The sequence below is a fragment of the Scyliorhinus canicula genome, chromosome 16, assembly GCF_902713615.1.
Source record: "Scyliorhinus canicula chromosome 16, sScyCan1.1, whole genome shotgun sequence".
In the NCBI taxonomy this organism is placed as follows: domain Eukaryota; kingdom Metazoa; phylum Chordata; class Chondrichthyes; order Carcharhiniformes; family Scyliorhinidae; genus Scyliorhinus; species Scyliorhinus canicula.
In genome coordinates this window covers 134,880,111-134,892,724 of record NC_052161.1, presented here as the reverse complement: position 1 = coordinate 134,892,724, position 12,614 = coordinate 134,880,111, and the positions used below count along the sequence as shown (strand labels likewise).

The following is a 12,614-nucleotide window of genomic DNA, read 5'->3' as shown; positions in this document are numbered from 1 at the left end:
GTGTTTATCATTGCAGTGATGTCAGAGTGTGGGTGGAGCTGGGCTGTCTGTCAGCTTTTAGTTTCACTTTGAGAAAAGCTTGGGTGTGTCTTGTGTTTTTTGGGTTTTGTTTCAGTGTTGGAGTTGCAGTCAGCCAGAGAAGGTGTACTGTTGTTCTCTCTGCCATGTAAAAACTATCTCTTGATCATTTGATGAATTCAGAGTTATAACTGCTCTCAGTAGTGAATTTATACCCGATGTGCTTCTGTTAAAAGGTTTTTTTTAAGTCTTATGGATGTTAAAAGGAAAGTTAGGATTACGTAGTGTTGTATTCTTTGGGGGTTGTATTTGAATTAATGGTTGCTAAGATGTTCACTGTATGTTTTAAAAAGGTGAACTTGAGTTCATAGAATAAACATTGTTTTGCTTAAAACATACTTTTCGATTTCTGCTGTACCACACCTGTAGAATGGGCCGTGTGCGCCCCATACCACAATCTAGTAAAGGTTGTGGGTCAGGTGAACTCCATGATACACTTTGGGGTTCTCTAAACCATGGCCCAAACCAACTCTGAGCTCCTGGGACAGGATTTAGACTTAGATTTAAATCTAAATCCATCCAGGACATAAATCTCCTGAGAGGTGTTGAAAGGGTGAATGTGGAGGGGATGTTTCCTCTTGCGGGAGGATCGAGAATTTGGGGTCACTGCTTAAAAATGAGAGGTCGCTCACTGAAGACAGAAATGGGGATAACTGTTCTTCTCAGAGGGGAGTGAGCCTTCGAAACTCTTCCTCAAAAGATGGTGGAAGCAGTCTTTAAATATTTTTAAGGCAGGGCTAGATGGATGATTGACAAAGTAAGGGATTGAAAAGTTTTTGGGGTTAGGCAGGAATGTGGGGTTGAGGTTACTATAGGATTAGCTGTAATCTTATTGAATGACAGAGCAGGCTCGAGGGGGCGAGTGGCTTACTCCTGGTCGTATGTTCCCGTGTACATCAGTACAGTTCACCAGACAACAGGAGTGATCCACACTGATAATTCAATAGGCAGCAAGATCCCAATCCCTAAACGGGAGATGGGTCTTCAGGGAGGCAGAAGTCTTTCCAAAGGAGGCAGGTTAGGAAAGAATGCCCCCCCCTCTCCCGGCTTGGCCCGTCCTCCCAATCACACACCTCCTACAAACCCAATCGGAAAAGAACGCAGAGATCCCAGAGCTGGTCACTTGTCTCGTGCCTGGTTTGGAAAATCCTTACAGGAGGAAGGGTTTACAAGATCAGATATACAACTCTGTGCTCACTGTGGAATATCTTGGTGCAACATTTGGTCACCATTCTGAATACTTCCACCTCTTTAACTTTGAGGGTGGTCTCCTGGTGCAGTGCGTGGGGTCCTACCCTCCGAGACAGAAGCTCCAGGTTCGAGTCTCACCCCAGGATGTGACTGCCGAGGGAGGCAAGTACATAACCCAGCCAACAGGTTGAGCATCAACCTGCACAATTGTTCTAAAACTCATCAATTGCTGGCGCTAAGAGTGGGAGAGACTCCGAGTCAGCCACACTTGATGCAGAGAGGCGCCCCATAGGCTATAAGCCCCCTTGGTGACTGATAGCAACCTGTTCCGGGAATTACTAACAATGGAAACAGATGAAAGTCTGCCTTAGAGCACTACTAGATGCGGGAAGAGAATTGTAACTGGACCCACACAATGGGCAAAGTGGCCTCTTTTGAAATTACCACTGACCACTAGAAAACGTCGAAATGGCTGATATGACCGCTAAAGAAAATGATTGTTAATTTTCACTCTTGTTTTGGGCACAAATTAACACGAGCCCAGCTTCAATTCTCACACCAGCCAGGGTGTGAACAAGGCATCTCTGTTGCTGTGTAAAACAGACTCTAGCTGATTGCTGCATCTTGTACTTCACTTCAGCCAACAGTTATCTGAATTCTCAGAATCAAAGGAATGCTTTAAAAGTGCAAAAGGTTGCAAACTGATTTGCTAAGTGTGGGAACAGATCTTACTTCTTCCCCTGCACTTTGGGCTCAGACGCTTTCTTTCTCTTTCCCGTCTTGCCCTCTTGTTTGCTGCTTTTCTTCGTGTCTTCAGCAGACGAATCATCACCCTCCGAGCCGCCGTTAGTATCGGAGTCGAAGGTGGAGGTTAAAAACTCATCGACACCGAGTTTGGAAAGTTTTCTGGAACACACAATTACAGCAACGTTCAAGGCTGACTCGAAACAAAAGTTAAACAGGGCAACGATTTGTGCGTCCTACTTATTAAGTCACAACTATCGCTGGCCGTACCTTTCAGCTACCTCGCCCCTAAGCTCTGGTATTTTCTCCATCAATCTCTCCACATCCCTCTCCTCCTTCTACACTCTTCAATATAACACCCTTTGACCAAACGTTTGATCATCTTCCCTAATGGCTCCATCCATCGTTCAATATCAAATTCTGTTTGATAATGCTCCTGCAAATTACCTTGGGGACCATTTGCTGTCTTAAAAGGTGCTGTTTGAATATAAGTTGTTGTTGTTCAATAATAATAATCTTTATTGTCACAAGTAGGCTTACATTAACACTGCAACAAAGTTACTGTGAAAAGCCCCTAGTCGCCACATTCCGGCGCCTGTTCGGGTACACAGAGGGAGAATTCAGATTGTCCAATTCACCTAACAAGCACATCTTTCGGGACTTGCGGGAGGAAACCGGAGCATCCGGAGGAAACCCACGCAGACACGGGGAGAACGTGCAGACTCCGCACAGACCGTAACCCAAGCTGGGAATCGAACTTGGGACCTTGGCTCTGTGAAGCAATGGTGCTAACCACTGTTTACCAGGCAGAGGGAATGCTGAGGAGGTGACAGGTGGCGCTCTCAGTTTATTCTTACTCTCAAATTCAACGCTGTCATTGAGGATTCAAGTGAGGTTGCAGTCCTGGAAACACAATGCAGCAAAATCTCTTTGGGGGAATTTTTTTAAAAACAGAATCGAACATAAATTGGCTCTGGTTGGAAAGTAAATAAAGACTGCATTTGGTTCAGTAATAAAACTACCAGGTTTACAACACAGGGCAAGACGTTGTCCAGATACAGGAGTGGAATGTTCTTATGAATTTAACTTCTTGAAGCTTCCACCTATCAATGGCGAAATATGGGAAACACTTAAATCAAAGATTAAATCCCATACGCCTTATATTTTACTTTCCTGGAAAATTTAACAAAATCCAACATCCTGTCTTACAATTCACGCCAAACCTAAATTTTCTGTTAAATGTACGAAAACACCCAACAAAATTGAATGATGGAATTACAATCCTATTAACTTCGAGAACTAAATGTGCTTATGAATTCAATGTTGCTTAGATTAGGACTGAATTGCAATTATACAAAAAAAGGGCTCCAACACCACGCTGTTTAAATTATGGTTCATATTCCAGAGGAGAAATCTGCAGTTAATTAACACTAAGTAACAAATGTAATAAGCAACTGCTTTAATTCAGGACCATTAACATTGTCACAAGTTCTGGCCTGACCCCTTCCAGGTCCCTGTCATCGAAATCCCCTTAACAAAATTGAAGAATTCACACATCGTACTTGGCACAACAAGACAAGCATCTTTGCTCCCTTGTGCGGAGTTGCAGAGTGGTTAGCACTGCTGCCTCACAGCGCCATCGACCCAGGTTCAATTCCGGCCTTGGGTGACTGTGCAAAGTCGTCTCCCCATGTCTGCTTGGGTTTCCTCCGAGTGCTCCGGTTTCCTCCCACAGTCCAAAGATGTACAGATTAGGTGGGTTGGCCATGATGAATTGCCGCTTAGTGTCCAAAGATGTGTAGGTTAGGTGGAGTTACAGGGGACAGGGTGGAGGAATGGGCCGAGGTAGGTTTCTCTTTCAGAAGGTCAGTGCAGACTTGATGGGCCTCCTTCTGCACTGTTGGAATTCCATGATTCTATGCGAGTTAAAACTGGAGGCTGACGCTATTTGACCTTTCAAGACAATCCAACTCACCAAATCACCAGGCAATTTTAAAATGTTAGCTTTTACAAGCAAGTTAGAGCTAAAATCCCATCCCAACTACTGCTTTACCCTGAACTGTAATTTAACGACACAGTGGGCTTGACAGCTCATACAACCTCCAGGAGCATTTAAACATCCTTGGCATTCGTCCTCACTAAAATTATATTTTATTGGGACAAAACACCCCGTGGAAAACTGCAAAATATAGAATTTACACTATTCCAGTCATAAACAAGTCAAGTCACAAGCAACTCATTCAGTTCTCTATTCCATCGTGGATGGTCTCCCACTCCTCAGCTGTCACTCAACGGGGCGACGCCAGAATCAGAAGGTCATGGGAGTTCAAATCCCACTCCAGCATAAAAATCAAGGCTGGCATTCCAGTACAGGGCCATGGGGGACGCAGGGCCGAGGGAGTGCCGCACATGTGGAGGTGCCAGAGGTTAAGCCACGGCACTGTCTGCCCTCCCTTGGGATGGGCAGAATATTTCAAAGACAAGCAAGAGGAGTTATTCCTGGTGCACTGGTTAATATTCATCTCTCAATCCGCACAACGAAAAACATTCTCTGGCTATCGCAGCATTTGTAGGAGTTTGCTGTGTGCAAATTGGCTGCCATGTTTCCTCCATTGCAATACTTACTGCACTTCAAAAAAAGCACTTAAATGACTGCAAAGTACTTTGGGACGTTCAGGATTTAAAAAAAAAATTAATTTTAAGTACGCAATTCTTATTTTCCCCAGTTAAGGGGCAATTTAGTGTGACCAATCCACCTACCCTGCACATCTTTGGGTTGTGGGGGTGAGACCCACACAGACACGAGGAGAATGTGCAAATTCCACACGGGCAGTGACCCAGGGCCGGGATCGAACCCGGGTCTTCAGCACCGTGATGCAGCAGTGCTAACCACTGCGCCACCGTGCTGCCTCGCGGAAGGCGCGATATAATTGCAAGTTCATTTAATTAAATACGATCCCATTATCAAGGTCACAACACTTGAAAATGCCCACTTTGATCAAATCTTGTGGCACGGCCCAAATAATATTTTCACTGACGACCAGATGAACTGATCTATTTTCGAAAGTTTACAGTCTGGACATTTGGTGTTTTGAGCAGTATCCCGGTGACTGTGACCAGTACACAAACTCACGAGGGCCATGGGGAGCACACTCGATGCACACCAGCATGTGACTGAAGTGTCAACACGTCACACTCAAGCATTAATTAAAAAGCTGCTCTTCTTCATCAAAGACAGAGAGGGAACAGAAAAGATGGTGAAACATAATAAAAACCGCGATAGGAATAATAATGACTCGGTCCATGTTACATCAGGGAGTGTGCGGCACAACCAACTTCAGCTCTGATATTATCACCCTTCGCACCCTTTTTCCATGAATGGCGTTAAACCAGCAACGGCTGATCTATCCCACTTGCTGACATCAGAAGTGCTGACACTATATCAGTGATTGTTTAAACCAGCACTGACAGCCACCCACACCCAAATTTATCAATCTAGCAGCTTTTACAAAAACAGACTTGCACCTATCTAGCGTGTAGTCACTGTTGTAATGTGGGACACGTGGCAATCAATTTGCGCGCAGCAAGCGCACACAATCAGCAATGTGATAACGGCCGGATAATCAATTTGTGATGTTGACTGAGGGAGGAATATTGACCAGGACATTGGGGATAACTTCCCTGCTCTTCTTCAAAATAGCTCATAGAATCCCTACAGTGCAGGAGGCCCTTTGTGTCTGCACCAGCCCTTGCTCCAACAGAGCACCCTATCGCCCAGTCCCCTACTCCTATCCCCATAACTCCACCTAACCTTCGGGCAATTTATCATGGCCAATCCACCTAACCTGCACACCTTTGGACTGTGGGAGGAAACTGGAGCACCCGGAGGAAACCCACGCAGACACGGGGAGAACGTGCAAACTCCAAACGGACAGTCACCCAAGGCCGGAATCGAACCTGGATCCCAGGCACTGAGGCAGCAGTGCTAACCACTGTGCCGCCCATGGTTCCATGGGATCGTTCACATTCACCTCAAGAGGGCAGGCGAGGCAGGCCTCAGTTTAATGTTTCACCTGAAAGTCTGACAGTGCAGCGCTCCCTCGACACTGCAGCACTCCCTCGACACTGCATCGGAATGTCTACCCCGATTTGTGCATGGGGGTCCTGGAGTGAACTCACAACCTTGCGACCCAGAGGCGCAAGTGCTCCCACTGAGACAGGGCTAACAACTCAATCAGGTTTGTGTGTTACTATGAGGGAGGGGGTATCAGATTGGTGATGGTGGTAATCAATAAGCCGCTTATTAATAAAAGGCTGATTAGGCGGTTCCAGCCACTCCAGACAGCAACTTGCACCCAAATGGAGAAAAATATTCCTGCAGACACTCTGCCCCCCGAATCCCTTTTTAAACACCCATCAGGGCACCTACAAAATCCAACAGCAAAAAGCAGCAGCATTTAAACACAGAGAAAGAAAACGGAGAGGACAAGAAGGGTTTTGAAGAGAAAGGGAGGAGGGGAAACTGAGTGGACAAGGCAGTGTTGAGAGAGAGAGATAGAGAGAGAGACAGCGAGAAAAAAAGAGAGTGAGAGAGAGAACAGAGTGGACAAGGCACTGTTTCTTTTTATAAATTTAGAGTACCCAATTATTTTTTTACAATTATGGGGCAATTTAGTGTGGCCAATCTACCTAGCCTGTACATCTTTGGGTTGTGGGGGCGAAACCCACGCAAACACGGGGAGAATGTGCAAATTCCACACGGACAGTGACCCAGAGCCGGGATCGATCCTGGGACCTCAGTGCCGTGAGACTACAGTGCTAACCACTGTGCCACCGTGCTGTCCCCCAATAACCCCACTTAACTGTTTTGGATACCAAGGGCAATTTGTCATGGCCAATCCACCAAGCCCACACATCTTTGGACTGTGGGAGGAAACCGGAGCACCCGGAGGGAACCCACGCAGACACGGGGGAGAACGTGCAGACTCCACACAGACAGTGACCCAAGCTGGGAATCGAACCTGGGACCCTGGAGCTGTGAAGCAACTGTGCTAACCACTGTGCTGCCCTGTGTGAGAAATACGGCGGGGGGGGGGGGGCTGGGGCAGACGGGGGGGGGGGGGGCTGGGGCAGACAGGGGGGGGGGGCTGGGGCAGACGGGGGGGGGCTGGGGCAGACAGGGGGGGGGGGCTGGGGCAGACAGGAGGGGGGGGCTGGGGCAGACAGGGGGGGGGGCTGGGGCAGACAGGGGGGGGGCTGGGGCAGACAGGGGGGGGGGCTGGGGCAGACAGGGGGGGGGGCTGGGGCAGACAGGGGGGGGGGCTGGGGCAGACAGGGGGGGGGGCTGGGGCAGACAGGGGGGGGGGCTGGGGCAGACAGGGGGGGGGGGCTGGGGCAGACAGGGGGGGGGGCTGGGGCAGACAGGGGGGGGGGGCTGGGGCAGACAGGGGGGGGGGGGGCTGGGGCAGACAGGGGGGGGGGGGCTGGGGCAGACAGGGGGGGGGGCTGGGGCAGACAGGGGGGGGGGGCTGGGGCAGACAGGGGGGGGGGCTGGGGCAGACAGGGGGGGGGGGCTGGGGCAGACAGGGGGGGGGGGCTGGGCAGACAGGGGGGGGGCTGGGGCAGACAGGGGGGGGGGGCTGGGGCAGACAGGGGGGGGGGGCTGGGGCAGACAGGGGGGGGGCTGGGGCAGACAGGGGGGGGGGGGCTGGGGCAGACAGGGGGGGGGGGCTGGGGCAGACAGGGGGGGGGGGCTGGGGCAGACAGGGGGGGGGGCTGGGGCAGACAGGGGGGGGGCTGGGGCAGACAGGGGGGGGGGCTGGGGCAGACAGGGGGGGGGGGGCTGGGGCAGACAGGGGGGGGGGGCTGGGGCAGACAGGGGGGGGCTGGGGCAGGACAGGGGGGGGGGCTGGGGCAGATAGGGGGGGGGGCTGGGGCAGATAGGGGGGGGGGCTGGGGCAGATAGGGGGGGGGCTGGGGCAGCTAGGGGGGGGGGCTGGGGCAGATAGGGGGGGGGGCTGGGGCAGATAGGGGGGGGGCTGGGGCAGACAGGGGGGGGGGGCTGGGCAGACAGGGGGGGGGGGGCTGGGGCAGACAGGGGGGGGGGGGCTGGGGCAGACAGGGGGGGGGGGGCTGGGGCAGACAGGGGGGGGGGGGGCTGGGGCAGACAGGGGGGGGGGGGGCTGGGGCAGACAGGGGGGGGGGGCTGGGCAGACAGGGGGGGGGGGGCTGGGGCAGACAGGGGGGGGGGGGCTGGGGCAGACAGGGGGGGGGGGGCTGGGGCAGACAGGGGGGGGGGCTGGGGCAGACAGGGGGGGGGGCTGGGGCAGACAGGGGGGGGGCTGGGAGCAGACAGGGGGGGGGCTGGGGCAGAACAGGGGGGGGGGCTGGGGCAGCAGGGGGGGGGGCTGGGGCAGACAGGGTGGGGGCTGGGGCAGACAGGGGGGGGGGCTGGGGCAGACAGGGGGGGGGCTGGGCAGACAGGGGGGGGGGGCTGGGGCAGACAGGGGGGGGCTGGGGCAGACAGGGGGGGGGGCTGGGGCAGACAGGGGGGGGGGGCTGGGGCCAGAAAGGGGGGGGGGGCTGGGCAGACAGGGGGGGGGGCTGGGGCAGACAGGGGGGGGGGGCTGGGGCAGACAGGGGGGGGGGGCTGGGGCAGACAGGGGGGGGGCTGGGGCAGACAGGGGGGGGGGGCTGGGGCAGACAGGGGGGGGGCTGGGGCAGACAGGGGGGGGGGGGCTGGGGCAGACAGGGGGGGGGGGGCTGGGGCAGACAGGGGGGGGGGCTGGGGCAGACAGGGGGGGGGGCTGGGGCAGACAGGGGGGGGGGCTGGGGCAGACAGGGGGGGGGCTGGGGCAGACAGGGGGGGGGCTGGGGCAGACAGGGGGGGGGGGGGCTGGGGCAGACAGGGGGGGGGGGTGGCTGGGCAGACAGGGGGGGGGGGGGCTGGGCAGACAGGGGGGGGGGGGCTGGGGCAGACAGGGGGGGGGGCTGGGGCAGACAGGGGGGGGGGCTGGGGCAGACAGGGGGGGGGGCTGGGGCAGACAGGGGGGGGGGGCTGGGGCAGACAGGGGGGGGGGGCTGGGGCAGACAGGGGGGGGGGCTGGGGCAGACAGGGGGGGGGGGCTGGGGCAGACAGGGGGGGGGGGCTGGGGCAGACAGGGGGGGGGGGCTGGGGCAGACAGGGGGGGGGGGGCTGGGGCAGACAGGGGGGGGGGGGCTGGGGCAGACAGGGGGGGGGGGCTGGGGCAGACAGGGGGGGGGGGCTGGGCAGACAGGGGGGGGGGGCTGGGGCAGACAGGGGGGGGGGGCTGGGGCAGACAGGGGGGGGGGGGCTGGGGCAGACAGGGGGGGGGGGCTGGGGCAGACAGGGGGGGGGGCTGGGGCAGACAGGGGGGGGGGCTGGGGCAGACAGGGGGGGGGCTGGGGCAGACAGGGGGGGGGGCTGGGGCAGACAGGGGGGGGGGCTGGGGCAGACAGGGGGGGGGGCTGGGGCAGACAGGGGGGGGGGCTGGGGCAGACAGGGGGGGGGGGCTGGGCAGACAGGGGGGGGGGGCTGGGGCAGACAGGGGGGGGGGGCTGGGGCAGACAGGGGGGGGGGGGCTGGGGCAGACAGGGGGGGGGGGGCTGGGGCAGACAGGGGGGGGGGGGCTGGGGCAGACAGGGGGGGGGGGGCTGGGGCAGACAGGGGGGGGGGCTGGGGCAGACAGGGGGGGGGGGCTGGGGCAGACAGGGGGGGGGGCTGGGGCAGACAGGGGGGGGGCTGGGGCAGACAGGGGGGGGGGCTGGGGCAGACAGGGGGGGGGGCTGGGGCAGACAGGGGGGGGGGCTGGGGCAGACAGGGGGGGGGGCTGGGGCAGACAGGGGGGGGGGCTGGGGCAGACAGGGGGGGGGCTGGGCAGACAGGGGGGGGGGGCTGGGGCAGACAGGGGGGGGGGGCTGGGGCAGACAGGGGGGGGGGCTGGGGCAGACAGGGGGGGGGGGGCTGGGGCAGACAGGGGGGGGGGCTGGGGCAGACGGGGGGGGGGGCTGGGGCAGACAGGGGGGGGGGGGCTGGGGCAGACAGGGGGGGGGGGGCTGGGGCAGACAGGGGGGGGGGGGCTGGGGCAGACGGGGGGGGGGGGGCTGGGGCAGACGGGGGGGGGGGGGCTGGGGCAGACAGGGGGGGGGGGGCTGGGGCAGACAGGGGGGGGGGCTGGGGCAGACAGGGGGGGGGGGGCTGGGGCAGACAGGGGGGGGGGGGCTGGGGCAGACAGGGGGGGGGGGGCTGGGGCAGACAGGGGGGGGGGCTGGGGCAGACAGGGGGGGGGCTGGGGCAGACAGGGGGGGGGGCTGGGGCAGACAGGGGGGGGGGGGCTGGGGCAGACAGGGGGGGGCTGGGGCAGACAGGGGGGGGGGGGGCTGGGGCAGACAGGGGGGGGGGGCTGGGCAGACAGGGGGGGGGGCTGGGCAGACAGGGGGGGGGGGGCTGGGGCAGACAGGGGGGGGGGGGCTGGGGCAGACAGGGGGGGGGGGCTGGGGCAGACAGGGGGGGGGGGCTGGGGCAGACAGGGGGGGGGGGCTGGGGCAGACAGGGGGGGGGGGGGCTGGGGCAGACAGGGGGGGGGGGGGCTGGGGCAGACAGGGGGGGGGGGGGCTGGGGCAGACAGGGGGGGGGGGGGCTGGGGTAGAGAGCTGTAGCTGAGCCGGACCCACCTCTTGCTGGAAGCCGCCATGCTGCTGCTGCTGCTGCTGCTGCTGCCGAGGGAACACATTGTAGCAACGTGACCAGCAGCGGTTCCGTTCCCACAATCCGAGACAGGAAGGAGCAGCCTCACTAACCCTGCCCCTCACTAACCCTGCCCCTCCCTCACGCTGCTCCTCACTAACCCTGCCCCTCACACTGCCCCTCCCTCACGCTGCTCCTCACTCACCCTGCCCCTCACACTGCCCCTCCCTCACGCTGCTCCTCACTCACCCTGCCCCTAACACTGCTCCTCCCTCACGCTGCTCCTCACTCACTCCCCCTGCCACTCACACTGCTCCTCCCTCACGCTGCTCCTCACTCACCCTGCCCCTCACACTGCTCCTCCCTCACGCTGCTCCTCACTCACTCCCCCTGCCCCTAACACTGCTCCTCCCTCACTCTGCTCCTCCTTCACTCCCCCTGCCCCTCACACTGCTCCTCCCTCACTCTGCTCCTCACTAACACTGCTCCTTACTCCCCGCCACTCCCCCTGCCCCTCCCTCACTCCCCCTGCCCCTCCCTCACTCCCCCTGCCCCTCCCTCACTCCCCCTGCCCCTCCCTCACTCCCCCTGCCCCTCACTCACTCCCCCTGCCACTCACACTGCCCCTCACTCACTCCCCCTGCCACTCACACTGCTCCTCCCTCACTCTGCTCCTCCCTCACTCTGCTCCTCACACTGCCCCTCCCTCACACTGCCCCTCACTCACTCCCCCTGCCACGCACACTGCCCCTCACTCACTCTGCTCCTCCCTCACTCTGCTCCTCACACTGCCCCTCCCTCACACTGCCCCTCACTCACTCCCCCTGCCACGCACACTGCCCCTCACTAACCCTGCCCCTCACACTGCTCCTCCCTCACTCTGCTCCTCACTAACCCTGCCCCTCACACTGCTCCTCCCTCACACTGCTCCTCCCTCACCCTGCCCCTCACACTGCCCCTCACTCACTCCCCCTGCCACTCACTCACTGCCCCTGCCACTCACACTGCTCCTCCCTCTCACACTGCCCCTCACTCACTCCCCCTGCCACTCACACTGTCACTCACTCACTCCCCCTGCCACTCACACTGCCCCTCACTCACTGCCCCTGCCACTCACACTGCCCCTCACTCACTGCCCCTGCCACTCACACTGCCCCTCACTCACTGCCCCTGCCACTCACACTGCCCCTCACTCACTGCCCCTGCCACTCACACTGCCCCTCACTCACTGCCCCTGCCACTCACACTGTCACTCACTCACTCCCCCTGCCACTTACACTGCCCCTCACTCACTGCCCCTGCCACTCACACTGCCCCTCCCTCACTCCCCCTGCCACTCACACTGCTCCTCCCTCACACTGCCCCTCCCTCACTCCCCCTGCCACTCACACTGCCCCTCACTCACTGCCCCTGCCACTCACACTACCCCTCACTCACTGCCCCTGCCATTCACACTGCCCCTCACTCACTCCCCCTGCCACTCACACTGCCCCTCACTCACTGCCCCTGCCACTCACACTGCTCCTCCCTCACTCCCCCTGCCACTCACACTGCCCCTCACTCACTGCCCCTGCCACTCACACTGCCCCTCACTCACTGCCCCTGCCACTCACACTGCCCCTCACTCACTCCCCCTGCCACTCACACTGCCCCTCACTCACTCCCCCTGCCACTCACACTGCCCCTCACTCACTCCCCCTGCCACTCACACTGCCCCTCACTCACTGCCCGTGCCACTCACACTGCTCCTCCCTCACTCCCCCTGCCACTCACACTGCCCCTCACTCACTCCCCCTGCCACTCACTCACTGCTCCCAGCCCCTGGCACCACAACCCCTTTTGTTGTCTCTGCTTCTTTCCAATCCATCTGCATTATAAAATGTGTCCGGATACA

The 12,614-nt window shown here is 59.2% G+C and overlaps 1 protein-coding gene across 2 annotated transcripts in view; it reads right to left on the bottom strand.

Annotated features, from left to right (window-relative positions):
- noc2l (NOC2-like nucleolar associated transcriptional repressor) overlaps positions 1–10,851 on the bottom strand; it is a 185,613-nt gene extending 174,762 nt beyond the window's left edge. For both annotated transcript variants that reach the window (XM_038821980.1, XM_038821981.1), the window contains exons 1-2: positions 10,708–10,851; positions 2,002–2,175 (exon numbers count right to left, since the gene is read on the bottom strand). In XM_038821980.1, coding sequence (XP_038677908.1) covers positions 2,002–2,175; positions 10,708–10,766 — 233 coding nt within the window. In that variant the 5' untranslated portion in view covers positions 10,767–10,851. The remainder of the gene's footprint in view (positions 1–2,001; positions 2,176–10,707) is intronic.
- Between the last annotated feature and the right edge of the window lie 1,763 nt (positions 10,852–12,614).